Genomic DNA, 15967 nt, shown 5'->3' on the forward strand with positions numbered 1-15967 from the left:
TGTGACCGTCTCCCTTAGCCCCAGCGCTTGCTGGGAGTTGTAGTTTACAATGCAGAACGGGACTCGGCCTCCCGGTTTCCCGCGGCTAATCCCGCCTCCTCGGCTCCCTAACCAATCAGCAGCGAATCGCTGCTTCCTCCTTTCCCTCGGGGCCTGAAGACCCAGGCCTGCAGACGGCTGTCCGGATGTGGGGCAGCAGGGCCGGGGCCTTGTTTTGTTTGTGGGAAGTGCGTCTGGCGGGGTTCTTGGGAAGGAGACCGCTGAGCGTCAGTGCTGCCTCGGGGAAGAGCCGTGCGCCGCCGTGCTGGAACTGCGGCAGCGCGAGGGGGGCCGGGTGTGGGGATGAGTTCTTCTGCACTCGCTGCCGCGCGCTGCAGCCTCCTGACCCCGCTCGGGACTACTTCAGCCTCATGAATTGGTACGGGCGGCGCGGTGTGACGGGAGGGCGGGTCGGGATTCGGAAGCTCTGATGGCCCGAGAAGTAAGACAGGCAGCCAGGCGTAACCCTAGCGACCCAGGCGTCGGTGCAGCAGGGAGACTGAGGCAGGAGGCCCACAGTTCAAAGCCAGCCTGGGCAATTTACCGAGACTGATTCAAAACTGGTAAAAAGATAAACAAGTATGTAGGTCATATTATAATACAGTGCCTAGTGAGAGTTTAGTTTTCCTGAGAGGGAGAAGAAATAAAGTTGCAGACTGGAGGGAAGATGAAGATGAGGGTGGAGTCGGCGATTAAAGGGACTAGGAGTGAAGCTGCTGATATCTGTAATCCGAGCACTTGGGAAGTGGATCCGGAATTCAAGACATGCCTCTGCTGCGAGGGCGCTGTTTGTTGTTTTTTTTTTCTCATTAGTTACATTTTGTTAATTCTGTATCCCAGCTGTATTCCTCATTCCCTCCCCAATCCCACCCTCCCTCCCTCCCTCATCTCCTCCCTGCCCCTTTCCAAGTCCACTGATAGGGGAGGACCTCCTCCCCTTTCATATGACTCCCTTTTGTCAGGTATTTTCAGGACTGGCTGCAAAGTCCTCCTCTGTGGCCTAACAGTACTGCTCCTCCCTTGGGAGGTGGGGAGGTCAAAGAGCCAGTCACTGAGTTCCTGTTAGAAATAGTCCTTGTTCCCCTTACTAAGGGAAACCAATTGATTACTGAGCTATCACGGGTCACATCCGAGCAGAGGTTCTAGGTTTTATCCTCTCATGGTCTTTGGTTGAGTGTCCATCTCAGAAAAGACCCTGTGCCCAGATATGTTTGGTCCTTGTGGAGCTCCTATCCTTTCCACATCAAACTCCCCTTCTTTCATATGATTCCCTGCACTCTGCCGAAGGTTTGGTTATGAGTCTTAGTATCTACTTTGGCGCACTGCTAGGTAGAGTCTTTCAGATGCTTTCTGCGGTGGACTCCTGTCATACGTTCAATGCATATCCCATTTGTCTTTCTAAATGAGGATAGATCATCATACCCCGTGTCCACTTTCTTGATTATCTTCTTTAGGTGTATAGATTTCACTATGTTTATCATATCTTTTAAGTCTATATAAGCGAGTATATTCCATTTTTGTCTTTCTCCTTCTGGGATACTTCACTCAGAATGATCTTTTCTAGATCCCACCATTTGCCTGCAAATTTCATGATTTCCTCCTTTTTGATTGCTGAGTAGTATTCCATTGTGTAAAAATACCACAATTTCTGTATCCATTCCTCCGTTGATGGACATCTGGGTTGTTTCCAGGTTCTGGCTATTACAAATAAAGCTGCTACAACATGGTTGAGCAAATGTCCTTATTGTGTACTTGAGCAAATTTTGGGTATATGCCTAGCAGTGGTATAGCTGGGTCTTGAGGAAGCGCTATTCCTAATTGTCTGAGAAAGTGCCAGATTGACTTCCAAAGTGGTTGTACCAGTTTACATTCCCACCAGCAATGGAGGAGGGTTCCCCTTTCTCCACAACCTCTCCAACATGTGTTGTCATTTGAGTTTTTCATCTTGGCCATTCTGATGGGTGTAAGGTGAAATCTCAGGGTCGTTTTCATTTGCATTTCCCTAATGGCTAATGACGTTGAGCATTTCTTTAAGTGTTTCTCTGCTGTTCTATATTCCTCTACAGAGAATTCTCTGTTTAGCTCCGTTCCCCATTTTTTAATTGGATTACTTGGTTTGCTGCTTTTCAGCTTCTTTAGAGGGCGCTGTTTTTAAACCATCAACAACAAAAAAAGGACAAGTTTACAGTATGGGGAGGTTTGAGGGGCGGGGCTTGTGGAAAAGGAAAGCAGAAAGGAAGGGGTTTTTTGTTTGTTTTCTTTCTTTTTCTTTCTTGATTTCTTTCTTTCCTTTCTTTCTCTCTCTTATTTTTTTCTTTCCTCTCTTTCTTTCAACATAGTCTCACCCTGTCACCCTGTAGTTTTGCCTGGCCTGGAACTCATAGACATCCGCCTGCCTCTGCAGCCCCAATAAAAGCATGCAAGACAGGGGTAGGAGGATTTCCCAGTTGGAGTCCAGTCACTAAAATAGGAAACATCTCATCTCAAAAAAAAATTCTTTTTTAAAGTTTTTCGAGACAGGGTTTCTCTGTGTAACAGTAGGCTGCCCTGGAACTTTCTTTATAGACCAGGCTGGCCTGGAAGAACTTACAGAGATTTGCCTGCCTCTGCCTTCAGAGTGCTGGGACTAACGGTGTGTACCACTGTACCCAGCATCAAATAGTTTTTTTAAGAAAAAAATAAAACAAGTCAGGTGTGTTGGTGCATACCTGTGAACCCAGCCCTCAAGGGTAAGGCAGGAGGATTACAAATTTGAGGGCAACCTGAGCTATAACAGCAAGTTTGATGAGACTCTAGGCTACATGGGACTAGGTTTCAAAAATCAAAAGCAATTAAGAGTAAAACAAACCAAATGTGGTGGCATATGCCTAGAATCCCAGTATTCAAGAGGCTGAAGGATAAGGCTCACAAATTGGAGGCCAACATTGGCTAAGCAATGAGACCTTGTCTTAGGAAACCAAAATTTTAATTCAAGCTGAGAGAGATCAAGAAATGTTTGGTGTGGTTTGTTGCCTCTTTCTCTGGAGATGGGAGAGGTACACAAGTGTTAACAGAGTTGAACTAAAGATTAGATTAAAGTGGGAGGGCCAAGTATGGTCGTGGGCACAGGAATTGAAGGCCTATGCCACCTCACCCAGCATTTTTTTTTTTTTTTTTTTATACTTCTAGCACTTGGGAGTTAAATGTCATTCTTGGCTATATAGCAAGTTTGAGGCCAGCCTGGGGTACTCAAAATCTCTCTGTCTCCCTTCCTCCCTCCCTATCTCTCTCTTCATCTATCTCTCTCTCTCTCCCTCCCTCACACACACACACATAATAGCTAAGGCTCTAGACCTGGTAACAGACCTGTAATCCCAGCTATCAGGGAGGCTAAAGCAGGCTCATTGCAGGTCAGGGCAGGCGTGGGCTATAAAGTGACTTCAAAGTTCACTTAGGTACCTTAGTTAAGAAACCCTGTCTCAAAATGAGAGTAAAAGGAGGTCTGGTACAGGCAAGGAAGTGGCTTGCCCAGCATGCCAAAGAGCCTAGATCAGTCTTCAGCACAGAAAAATAAACAGATAGCTAGACAGACAGGTAGGTAGGTAGATGAGGTAGGAATCAAGGGCAAGAACTCTGAACTCTAGAACACAGTCTCATCAGTCACTGGTTGCTTTCAATGGATCACATTAACCTTATCCTTAATTATTCAAGCTTCAATCCTGAGTCACTTCAGTGTCTTTTCTCTCCACTCACATCCCTTTCTGACCTACGGTCAGACTGACTTCAAGTAGTGCCACCATTCAAGTCTCCTCTCCAGTGCCATTCATTTACCGTCTATTCTGATCCTGTTCAGTTTTCCTTCATTACAACTACCACATCTTTAAAAAATGACCTTTGTTTATATGTTTATTACATCCTCCCCAAGAGCAAAGCCAGACCCTAGTAAACAACTATAAATGCTGATGCATGAATGACATCTGGTTTCCTTCCAGCAACCGATCCTTCAGGGTTGATACCACGAAACTTCAGCACAGGTACCAGCAGCTACAACGTCTTGTCCACCCAGATTTCTTCAGCCAAAAGTCTCAGGTATTTACTGACCAACCCTAACACTCCCCACATTTGTGCACAGCTGGGTGGGTGGCAGTGTTGATCTAGGCAACAGTTGGGCTACTAGCTCCACCTTGTGGCATCCTGCCCCTACTCAGCCAGATCCCAGGAATGTCATTTCCTCACAGTTGTTACCTGACTTTCCAGATAACAGAACCCATCAGCTGAAAATACTCATGCCACAGCACTTCTGCTTTAACCAGACTCCTTAAATCCCTGTCGATCACTGTGTTATGAAACTTTGGGAATCAAAGACTGGCTCTTGTGATAACAATACCGTTTTTTATCTCTATGAACAGACTGAAAAACACTTCTCAGAGAAGCATTCAACCCTAGTGAATGATGCCTATAAGACTCTTCAGGCTCCCCTGAGCAGAGGACTATATCTTGTAAGGTGATTTTCCAACCCATCTGTATGTGACTTCTGTGTGAGATCTGGCTAGTCTAGGAAGCTAATGATAGTAGCCTCAAAAATACAAGTATAATTTTCTTGGTATTATTTGTAAATCTGTCTTGTTTCTTTTGAAAGAGAATTTCACTGTGTAGCCCAGACTGACTTCAAGTTTCTAATTCTCTCCCTTCACCACACCCACATAAAGCTCCTTTGTAATTTTTTTCCTTCAGTGCTGGGCACTGGACCTAGAGCCTCATGCTAAACGCATGCTCTGCCACTGAGCTGTGGCCCCTGCATGGAAATTACTGGCTTTTTCTTTGGTTTGCTTGCTTGCTTGCTTGGGTTGTTTGTTTTTTTTTAACAATGCTAGGTTTTGAATCTGTTCAACTGTATCCCCGGCTGCCTTTTTACTTTCTGAAATGGTTTCACTCAGCTGCTAAGCTGGACTTAGCCTGTGATCTTCCTGCCTTAGCCTCTGGAGTAGCTGGGGATGTGACTGCACCAACAGGCCCAGATCCTTTTGTAGATCTTAACTTTAACCGATTGCATTGTTTCACCTAATTTCTGTAAGTTTGATAATGATGAAAGTACTTGGGAAGTTTTTTTGCAAGAACATCTAGATGATTTTAGAATTGAATAGAATGTTTATAAACATTCATTTTAACATCTAAGTAGAGGTGTGACTCTCCAGGGCCCAGCTGCAAATGGCTCAGCGAGAGAGGTCCTGTACCAGTACTTTTGTCTCAGTCCATACTTTCTTTATTACCAGAATAGCTCAAGTTTTCCAGGCTGGACATGTGACTCTGGTGCTTATTTAGCATGTACTAGGCAGGCTCATGGCTCCATCTCCAGCTGATATTCAAGTTTCCCCCATGAATGCCTAATTTCTGACGTAGTGAGCAGAATTTACATGACCCTGGCCTGTTTCCTAACCAGACTCATCTTCCTTGTTCTTCTCCCCAATAGCTAAAGCTCCAAGGAATAGAAATTCCTGAAGGGACAAATTATGGAACAGACAGTCAGTTCCTTATGGAAATAATGGAAATCAATGAAAAACTCGCAGACACTCAAAGCGAGGCTGGCATGGAAAAGATAGAATCCACCGTCAGAGGTAAAAGATAAAATGCTGACAAATATGCTTTATCCCTTGAGAGTACATGACTACTTTACAGGGGACACGAGAAGAAAAACACCTGTTGGCCATCATCGTCATACTAGGAGCTCTTTGTCTCCTGGTCACACTGACCGTATGGAAGATACACTTACCAAGGACACAATCATAGCCTGCGTATCACAATGATTGCTTCACTCAGGGTATTCTCTAGATATTCTCTGTTGTTATCCCTAGTGAGGAAAATGAATGCTCCAGATCACAGAGAAATGCAGCCCAGCAGGCACTGAAACCTTGTCCTTCAGAACCCATTCCATTGTGTATCATTCAGGGTTCTCTAGAGAACCAGGCAAGTATAGGACTAATTTACAAAATTGGCCCAAATATGTGGGGAGGCAGACACACAGAAACTACAGGACAAGGCCTTCGGTGATAAGGTATTTGTGTACATGTGTGCTTGCTGCACAGCCATGAGGACTTGATTTCAATCTGCATGACTCCCATAAGTTGTCTCTGACTGCCACACATCTGCTGTAGCACACAAACACAAATACATGTACAAACATACAAACACACAAATACATGTATAAACGTGCACACACATACATACACAAATATTTATACATACAAACACAGTGGCTGTGAGCTACTTTATTGGCATAACGGGATAATTGGGGTGCAGTGTTTACACAACATTGAGACAGGAGATTCAGAGAACAAGGATTGTAACCAGATACAGGGGTTACAGAAATCAGCATTTGAATAACACAGTAACCTTATGCCTACACACACACAAACTCCCTCTCTAGCTAAGTATAATAATAATAATATAAAAAATAATGGTGCCTGAGGAATAACACACAAATGACTTCCGGCCTTGACACATTTGCATACATGCAGATACACAAACTTGCACATACATACACACAAGTGGGTATGCACCTGCATATACACATTACACACACACACACACACATATATACACAAATCTGTAAGTCAGTACAGCAGGCCAAAAACTCAAGTTAGATTGTTTGTTTGAGACAGGCTGTCCTGGAACTTGCTCTGTAGACCAGGCTGGCCTCAAACTCAGAGATTCATCTGCCTCTGCCTCCCAGATGTTGTGATTAAAGGTGTGCACCACCACCACCCAGCCAGGTTGGATTTTAGCACAGTCTTGAATATTTTTCTTGTATTAGGGATCTAAACCAAAGACTTAATACCTGTTGGGTAGGTGCTCAACCACTGAGCGTGCCCACCCTCTTTGCTACAGGATTTGTTATGGTTTTGTTTATCCTCTGGATAGTCTCATGTATCCTAGGTTGGCCTGAAGCTTGCTATTGAAACTGAGGATGATTTTAACTGATTCTTTTTCCTCCACCCCTTGGTGCTGCAATTACAGATGTGCCACTTCTCTATTCTATGTTACAGCATTCAAACAGAAAAATAAATGGCGATAGTTACATCTTTGTTACTGTCATTTTTGCATATTGTAAAACCCACATGTTTGACTGGAGGGAAGGCTCAGAGGTTAAGAGCACTGGCTATTCTTCCAAAGGTCCTGAGTTTAATTCCCAACAGCCACATGGTGGTGGCTCATAACCACCTAAAGTGAGATCTGGTGCCCCCTTCTGGTGTGCATGCACACATGCAGGCAGAATACTGTATAAATAATAAATCTTTTTTAAAAAACTCATTTTGTAATGAGCAACAAAAGAAAATGTTGCATTTGGCGTTTTCTCTTCTAAAATATAATGTAATAGAAATGTTTTCATCTTTCTGGATAGCTGTATAATTTGTAAGTGGTTTCCTAAAACACTTGGTAATGAATGGTAATGAATGCCACGATTTTAGGGTGTTAAAATATGAAAGACTGCTTGGTAGAGATAGGCAAAACACATACTTGACTCCTGTGTTGATTATCTTTTTTATTATCTCAATAAAAAAAGTACCTGAAATGAAGAGAAGAGATTTCTTTGACTCACAGTTTTAGAGGTTCAGTCCATGTTTGTCCCAGTTGCTCCTGGGGCTATGGCAGGAGTGTGGAAAGGAGGAAGCCAAAAAAAAGAAACAAGAGAGCCTGGGTCTCAGGGTCCTTTTCCAGGCCTCTAATGTCCTACCTCTTCCTGCTAGGCCCCACCTTCCAAAGCAACACAGGTCACCAGCCAAACTTTTAACATCAGGGCCTCTAAACTAGGAGATCTCTCCCTTCGTTTTCCCCCTTTAGGTGATTCCATAGCCACTTTATAAACATTGTCAATTGCCTCCTGACCTGCCATGGGTGAAAGTGTACGTAGAGCCTGCCAGTACTGTGTTTAATAGATGCTAGACAGGCATGGTAGCACCTACCTATAATCTAGCAGTCAAGAGAGAGAGGCAGGAGAATAGTGAGTTCAAGGCTAGCCTGGCCAACACAGTGAAGCTCTGTGTCAAAAGGATGCAAGGATTGAGAGTCTAGCTCACAGTAGCAGAGTCTTTGCATACCATGCATAAGGCCTTATACAGCCCTCAGCACCACAAAAGGGCAAAGGTTGCAAAACCTTGAACCCAAATTCTTCCTGTGTGTAGAGCAGCATGGTCACCAAGTGTTGTCTTCATATTATATGAAGGTCTACCACACAGGTCTAATGCAGGTATGATTTAAATGGTGATCTTAGGTAAGGTTATGATTTCCTTAGAGGAGTGCCTTGCAAACACACATCAAATACTTAACATGAAGGTATTGGTTAGGTTACAAGTTAGTAATCATCAATATATACATTTAAAACAGTTCATTTACACTGTTCTTTTTCTTTCAAACTTTCAGGACATATTAAAATTCTCTCAGAACCATATTCATATCAGCCTACACATGAAAATTACCTTGCATGTCTTCTAGAACTTTGACAATGCTCTTCAATATTATGATCTTCCCAATTGTAGCCTTAAAAACAGTAACAGAAAATATATGATATATATTATTGGAAATAAGGCTAAATTTTCACTGTGACCTATGATCAAAGAACCATTCACCTCATTCTTCCTCATCCTCAAATGAAATTTATTTATTTATTGTGATTGCAGGTTTATTTAAATGTAAAAATTAAAATAATGATTTTTCTCTTTCAGCTAAACAGAAAGAATTTACTGACAATTTAAACACAGCTTTTGAACAAGGTATTTCATTCCTTTTTTAAATTTTCTGTTACATTTATTTAGTGTGTATGTGTATGAGTGTGTGGGCATGCATGAGATCAGAGGACAACTTTCAAGAGTCAGTTATTTTCTCCTACCATACGGTCTCCTGGGATCAAACTCAAGTTGTCAGAGTCAGCAGCAAGTAAGTGCCTTTACCCCCTGAGCCTTTTAGACTTGATTTATTCATTTTCATATTTTTCCTCATTTAAATTTTTTATTTATGTGTATAAGTGTTTTGCCTGCATATATGTATCTATGTATACCACATGTGTGCCTGGTGCCCTCAATCCTTGGAACCGGAGTTACAGTCAGTTTTCAACTACCATGTGCACACTAGGAATTGAACCCAGGTGCTCTTAGCCATTGCACCATCTCTCCAGCTCTTTCACTGTATTAAATGTAGAAATTATAAACACTGAGGCTTTCTCTCAGGGTAGAGAGTTTATAGCGAGCCCCCTCCCTTCAGTAAATGTTAAATAAGTTCACATTTCTAATACATTCATATCTTTTACAAAAAAGAAAACTTGGGTAGCCTGAGGAAGAGTGACCTGGAAGCACCAAAAGATACAGAGAAAGGGGGAATGCAAAATCCATGAGCCAGCATGCACATAAGGGTCTTGCTTTGGTTTGGTTTGGTCTGGTTTGTTTCTTTTGTTGTTTTGTTTGAGACAAGGTTTCTATCTATAATTCTGGGTGACTTTCTATGTAAACCAGGCTGGTCTCAGCTTAACAGAGATCTGCCTGCCTCTGTCTCCTTTGTGCTGGGATTAAAGGTTTGTACCACCACACTTGGCTAGATGGGGCCTTAACAGTGGCCTAATATGAGAGACCAACTGTGTAACTTAATATCCTCTAAGCAGACTTATTGGTAGATCCTCTAAATTTTCTATACACTAGTTTATCTTTTGGCTTTTTAGACAAGGTTTCACTGTGTAGCCCTGGCTGTCCTAGAGAGTACTCAGTAGACCAGGATGGCCTTGAACTCAGAAATCCACCTGCCTCTGCTTCTCTCTGCTTCTGTGTGCAGCAAACACCCTCATGCTCAAGCACCTTACACTGAGCCATCTCCCAGCCCCCTTATTAATTTATCATTTTTAATATTTAATATTCTTGGATTTGGTTCCAAAGACCTTCACCTTAGTGCACTTTACACTGTGTTGTATTTGTCTGAAGTTGGGGCTTCTCAACCTTATTGGCATTCTGACTGAAATAATATTTTTCCTGGAGGAGACTAAGATCATTCACAGCATCCCTGGCTTTTACCCAGTAGGTCTCACTTCTACTTCCTTGCTTATGGTAGCCAAAAATATATCTAGACTCTGGCAAATGTTCCTGTTGGGCTCACTCACTCTCAAGTGACGCCACCAGCTGTTGGGTTTTATTGTTTCCTGATGTTTTTGTCTCTTATTTATTTCAGGTGACTTTGAAAAAGCCAAGGAAATTCTAATGAAGATGAGATACTTTTCAAACATAGAAGAAAAGATCAAGTTAAACAAAAATCCTCTCTAGTTGCCAACTTAAAGTTTTAAACATAAACTTTCTTTGTATTTCTTTTCTGGTTTCTGCTAATTGGAAATAGCTATGGGAGCAATGGCATAGCTCAGGGATAGAGAATTTGCCTGTGATATGGAAGGCCCTGGATTTGAACTCCCTTAGCACAGGAAGTAAGGAGAAAGAGGCAAAGAGAGTAGGTAGGCTTTAACCATTCGTATCGTTTCAGTTCAGCTTATGACTGACAGACTAATGGCTGGCAACATGTGCCTGTCAGAATGTAAGTGCTCAGTCTCATCAGATAGGTGATACAGGATGCACCCAATCTAGGCCAAGGGATGAGGGTGGATCAGAGGCCTGCCTGATCCACTGTACTCTAACCCTAATGCTGAGTCTAACCTGAGCCAGAAAGATACCATCTCTAAGAGTTCAGCTGTTCCTGCTTAAAAAAGATCAGCACAGCTCAGCTTATTGACATTCCTTAGTATCCAGCTAGTCTTCCTGAACTGCATGTGACCTCCAGGTCTCCAGAGGGGCTGGAGTGTATAGGCGAGAAAGCTGAAGGTGGAGGGTGGAGAAAGCTGAAGGAAGGGAAGAAGGGTCCACCCATCTGCACAGCTACAAGGAAGTCATTGTTAATGCTGGGTGCTGACCTTCCTTTGTGCTGCTTTAGGGTCACCCATGATCTAATAAACTCAATGGTTCACTCAGAATGGACTTTGGTTTGGCTTACCTGGCTATAGGGACTCTGCTGACACTGCTGAGCTTGGCCATCACAGCACAAGTAACCAGGTGGCCAGGGAGGTGAATATTTATAAAACAGATAGTATGCAAAGGTTAGCAGTGGGTTTTCCCTCCACCCAACAACCACAACTTTCTGATGGCCTGGCCTTCAGGAAGATGTATAATCCACTTTGTTCCTGTAGCCTTGGGAAATTCTGTTTGGAACAAGCCAAGCCACCTAAGATTCTCCCTATGGATAATGTTAATAATGTTAATGATAATTTAAAAAAAAGATGAGAGGTATAAAAGGCAAAAACAAAAAACAAGAATGAGTCTTGTAACAGCAACCATGTTTTATGTTTCCTGGTCCTCACCTTAGAAATACAATTCTGATAAAACAGGATCGGATGAATGGGGAGGAGGTCCCCCCCATCAGTGGACTTGGAAAGGGGCATGGTGGAGATGAGGGAGGGAGGGTGGGATTGGGAGGGAATGAGGGAGCAGGATACGGCTGGGATACAGAGTTAATAAAATGTAACTGTTAAGAAAAAAATAAAATAAAAAAAAAAAAAAGAAATGCAACTCACTTCATAGGGGGTAAGAAAAAGTTTATTCTGGAGCCAAATATGAATGGCAATGGTCTAGGAAGACAGATTTAGATTACCCCAAATTCCATGTTCCAGTGTGGAAGCTGCTTCATGAAGTGTTTATAGTAGAAGCACAAAGTCATCAATCAAGGCTCTTTTCACGTCTGTCTCAGAAACATTAATTGGGAATTACAGCAAAGCAATCTCAGCCATAATCCTCAGGTGCTGTCTGATGAACTTCTTGGCCTTTTGTTTGGTGGAAACTGCAGTTTTGTTAATACATTCCAAAGAATTTTTCTCTGCTAGTCACAGAACATTAGGTCTAACACAAGTCCAGGCTCTGGACCTACAACATTCCAAAATCATGGAAGCTCTAACACAGCTGATAGTCCTTGAGAAAGTTTAGTTTGCTTCTTGCTGGGAACTTGTGTTCACGCTGGACAGCAGACTCATGCTCTTCTAACTCAGCCCAGGGCAGCTCCACCTCTTTCTGGGTCTGTGGGAACTCAGTTTAAGCTCTTGATTCACTTCCAGGCTTATAGGGGATGAGGGTGAGTTTTTTCCATCACTGAGACAGAAAAGATTACAATACTGAACAGAAAATTCAGACTATGTAGTTTCAAGAAACGGCATCAAAACTTTGTACAGACAACCACTTGTTAATTTTAAAAGTCAGGTCCAGGCCCCAGAGCAACAAGGAATGCAACAGGAAACCTTGCTAAGGAATTCTTTGAAACCTAAATCTTCCTATACCTAATTCCTGAGACTTCCGAGTTTTTAAAGATTGTCTGCCAGGCATTGTGTCACACGCCTTTAATCCCAGCTCTCAGGAGGTAGATCTCTGAGTTCGAAGACAGCCTGTTCTACAGAGTGAGTCCCAGGACAACCAAGAACATGCAGAGAGACCCTGTCTTAAAAGAAAGTGTCTGCTCTCCCCCGGTACTGCACGGGTTCAATCAATGTTTAAGTAATTTCACATTTTTTAATAAATACAAAAAGAAAACTTGGTTAACAATGAGAAAGAATGACCTACAAGTAACAAAAGATAAGAGAAAGGGAAAATCGAATATCCATGAGCCAGCATGCACACGGGGTGTTTTTGGTTTTGCTTTGAGAAAAGGGTCTCTCTCTCTCTCTCTCTCTCTCTTTCTCTCTCTCTCTCTAAAGCCCTGGCTAACCTTAAACTTTGTGTAGACCAGGCTGTCCTCAGACTCACAGAGATCTGCCTCCTGAGTGCTGGGATTAAAGGCGTGCACCACCACAATTGGCTAGATGGGGCCATAAACAGTGGTCTGGTATGAGAGACCATGGTAACCAGAGAATATTCAATACTGCACTTGCTGGAATTAGGGAAAGACTTTAAGTAGGCAGCCTGGCGGCTTTCAAGGCTGTGCGATACAGGAGCAGGTGGGATCAGTCCACACATCTCTATCCTTGAGACTCCAGCTGCATCGCCTGAGGCAATGCAAGGGGAATCAGTCCCTGATGGAACAGCTTGTATGAGCCGTTACATACTGGGTCATAACCAGTGGAGGTCTGCATGGATACTGTGTTGGAGGACTAAAGGAGAGGGGCAGGCACAGTGAGGGAACTAGGTATGAGGAAAACGATGTATTCTGTCCAGTTCACATGCCCTGCTAGGTCAGTATTCACAAGACACTTGGAACAACGGGGCACAGCAGGGTCCTCGAGACTGGCACAGAGCTTTAGCAGGTTTGGTGGGGCAGGGTCTGTGTAAGTAGGAAAGGCTTTGGAGGATCTTAGTGAGTTAGACAAACATGGAAAGAGTGTCTGCAAAGGAAGAGAGCAGCCAACAGGTAAGAGAAAAGCGAAACAGGAGGAAGTGTGTCTGGATTACTTTAAAGCAGATGCAACAAGATTTGTATCCCTCCTTGATTCCTCAGGGGAGGGAAAAATCACTGAAATCCTAATTCTATGCTAATGAGATCTGCAGGCTAAAGTCTGAGGATCAATTCACAGAAGATATCCATGATACAACAGCATGTGTGCAGAAGAGCAAGCCTGTCCCGTGGATGGGCAGTTATCCAGACTGAGAGGGTACCTTTCCTCCCGGGAAAGGGTATGCTGGGAATGGAGCTTGCAGACACCTCCGTCCCCTCCTGTGCTGCTCTTAGGGCTTGTAATGTCGGTTCTAGACCTGCAGCAGCTCTCACAACACCACCGCCTATGGAGTGGACCCGACCTGCCAAGCAGGCATGTCATTTCATGCCACCTGGCAGAAGACTGCCATTCTGGGAGTTCCCCACTACATCCCCTTCCCAGGAGGCCTCACCTTAGTTATAGGTCTCACTGCTTACCCCAGCCACTAACCCCCACCAGCCCTGTGGGAACAAACCATGTCAAAATTTCCTTTTCAAACACCTGTAAAGCAATGTCCATCCCTCCTCCCAAGTTCTCAACAACAAACCAAAGCATGATTCTGCCCAAGCTCACTCTGGGGGACCAGACCATTTATTGGGGTTCCCTCGGGTTGTAGGCACTCTTCCTCCAACAACTGGAAAGCCTTAACCGAAAGGGATGAGGGCTTCTGCCTGCAGCTGCATAGGTGGAGCTCTGCTCTAGTCATCCCTAGCATGCTTTACACTATACATACATAAATATACACACACGGCTCCTCGCCAGGCCACCTGAAGCACTGTCAGTCTGAAGGGCTACAAAGCCTGTACATGTGTGTTGGGTGTGTGTGTGTGTGTGTGTGTGTGTGTGTGTGTGTGTATGCATGTGTGTATAACATCAGTCAGCCCTGGTGGGCTGATCATTTGCAAGAGGTCACAGCTAAACAGCTAAACTCTGCAAGACAGTAGTTGCTTGGCTTGCACAGCTACTCACAGCAGGGTCTTTCTGTGCCAAGACAATAGGGTGGAGAACTCTGGAAGACTGCACCTGATATCACGCTCTGGCTTGCTCATGTGCAAGTACAGTCACACATTTGCATACTCATGCATGTACTACACATGTATACCACACAGACACACACAAATCATGTCAGAACCGATGATCCTCCACAACCAGGCCGGCTCTAAGGCAGCAGCGTGACCAGGTCTGCTCCGTGAACAAGATCTGCTGATCATCGCAGCAGAGCTGTTTGGCCTGAAGAGATCTGGGTGAAGCGGTATTGTCTCTACCTGCCCCACGGTTTACAAAAAGAATCAATTACTTGTCTGAACACACCAGGAGCCCTTTGAGCAAATAATTACAATGCAAGCAAATGTGCTGATCATGTTGAATGCTTCTGCAACAATGGAGATGAAAGGGAGTTAAGACACTTGAGAAGACAATTCTCATTCCTTCTTCCGAACAATGATCAGTACCAAACCAGTCCAACCACAAAACTTAATCAGATAAACACTGACAGCCCTGGAGGGGCATGAAAGAAATTCTTACTTTACCTGTCCCATTAGCTGGAAAGGCTGCTTGTTCCTGATTTGGGACACAAACTGAAAAAAAATGTTGTTTCTGAAACCTAGCTCCTAGGATCAGTGAGTGCCCTGGTTTGCCTTCTATTGCCAAGATCAACACCATAACAAAAAGCAATGCAAAAAGCAAAACAAAAAGGAATGAAAGGTTTTGTTTCACCTTACCCTTCCACACCACAGTCTGTCAGTGAGGAGAGTCAGAGCAGGACCATGATCTTCTGAAGCAGAGACCTTGGAGGAATTGTTTCTTTCACAATACAGACCCACTTGGCTATAGTGTCACTGTCCACAGTGGGCTATGCCTCCCAAAACGATCATTAATCAAGACAATGGCCCTCAGACTTGCCTGCTGGTCAGTCTAATAGGAGCAATTCCTCAATTGACATTCCCTCAAACAAACAAACAAAAACAGCACAATTGACCCCTTGTCAACATGACACACAAATTTACATCACTATAAACATTCTTTCTTTATCACCAAGGCCTCATGTTAATACTACAATATAAAATACAGTATGACTTTAAAAGTCTCAGAGTCAGCAGGCATGGTGCATACCTTTAATCCCAGCACTCCAGAGGCAGAGGTAAGCAGATTTCCTTAAACCCAAGACCAGCCTGGTCTACATAGTGAGTTCCAGAACAGCCAGGGCTACGCAGAGAAACCCTGTCAATAGTAGTAATAGTTTTTGTTGTTGCAGTAGTAACAGCAGTTAAAAAAAAAAAAAAAGATTCCTTACCAAAAAAAAAAAAAAAAAAAAAAGAGTCACAATCGTTAACAAAATTTTAAAGACTTTAAAAATTCAAAATTTCACTGGGAGGTGGTGGCAATGGCATTGGTGGCAGAGCACCCCTTTAATCCCAGCACTGAGGAGGCAGAGGCCTGTGGATCTTGGTGAGTTTGAGGCCAGCCTGTGTACAGAGC

At 43.6% G+C, this 15967-nt stretch overlaps 1 protein-coding gene across 2 annotated transcripts; it reads left to right on the top strand.

The window, feature by feature from the left end:
- Positions 1 to 130: 130 nt before the first annotated feature.
- Positions 131 to 11011, top strand: Hscb (HscB mitochondrial iron-sulfur cluster cochaperone). Of its 2 annotated transcripts, XM_021644900.2 has the most exons (6): positions 131 to 418; positions 4011 to 4107; positions 4428 to 4517; positions 5489 to 5633; positions 8739 to 8786; positions 10225 to 11011. In XM_021644900.2, exons 1-6 carry the CDS (start codon positions 186 to 188, stop codon positions 10314 to 10316), a joined length of 705 nt encoding a protein of 234 aa, XP_021500575.1. In that variant the 5' UTR covers positions 131 to 185; the 3' UTR covers positions 10317 to 11011. The 2 variants fall into 2 exon arrangements, with proteins under 2 accessions (XP_021500575.1, XP_060238606.1); XM_060382623.1 differs by lacking the exons at positions 8739 to 8786; positions 10225 to 11011 and having other exon boundaries at positions 4428 to 4522; positions 5489 to 5578.
- Positions 11012 to 15967: the final 4956 nt, after the last annotated feature.

The sequence above is a fragment of the Meriones unguiculatus genome, chromosome 4, assembly GCF_030254825.1.
Source record: "Meriones unguiculatus strain TT.TT164.6M chromosome 4, Bangor_MerUng_6.1, whole genome shotgun sequence".
NCBI lineage: Eukaryota > Metazoa > Chordata > Mammalia > Rodentia > Muridae > Meriones > Meriones unguiculatus.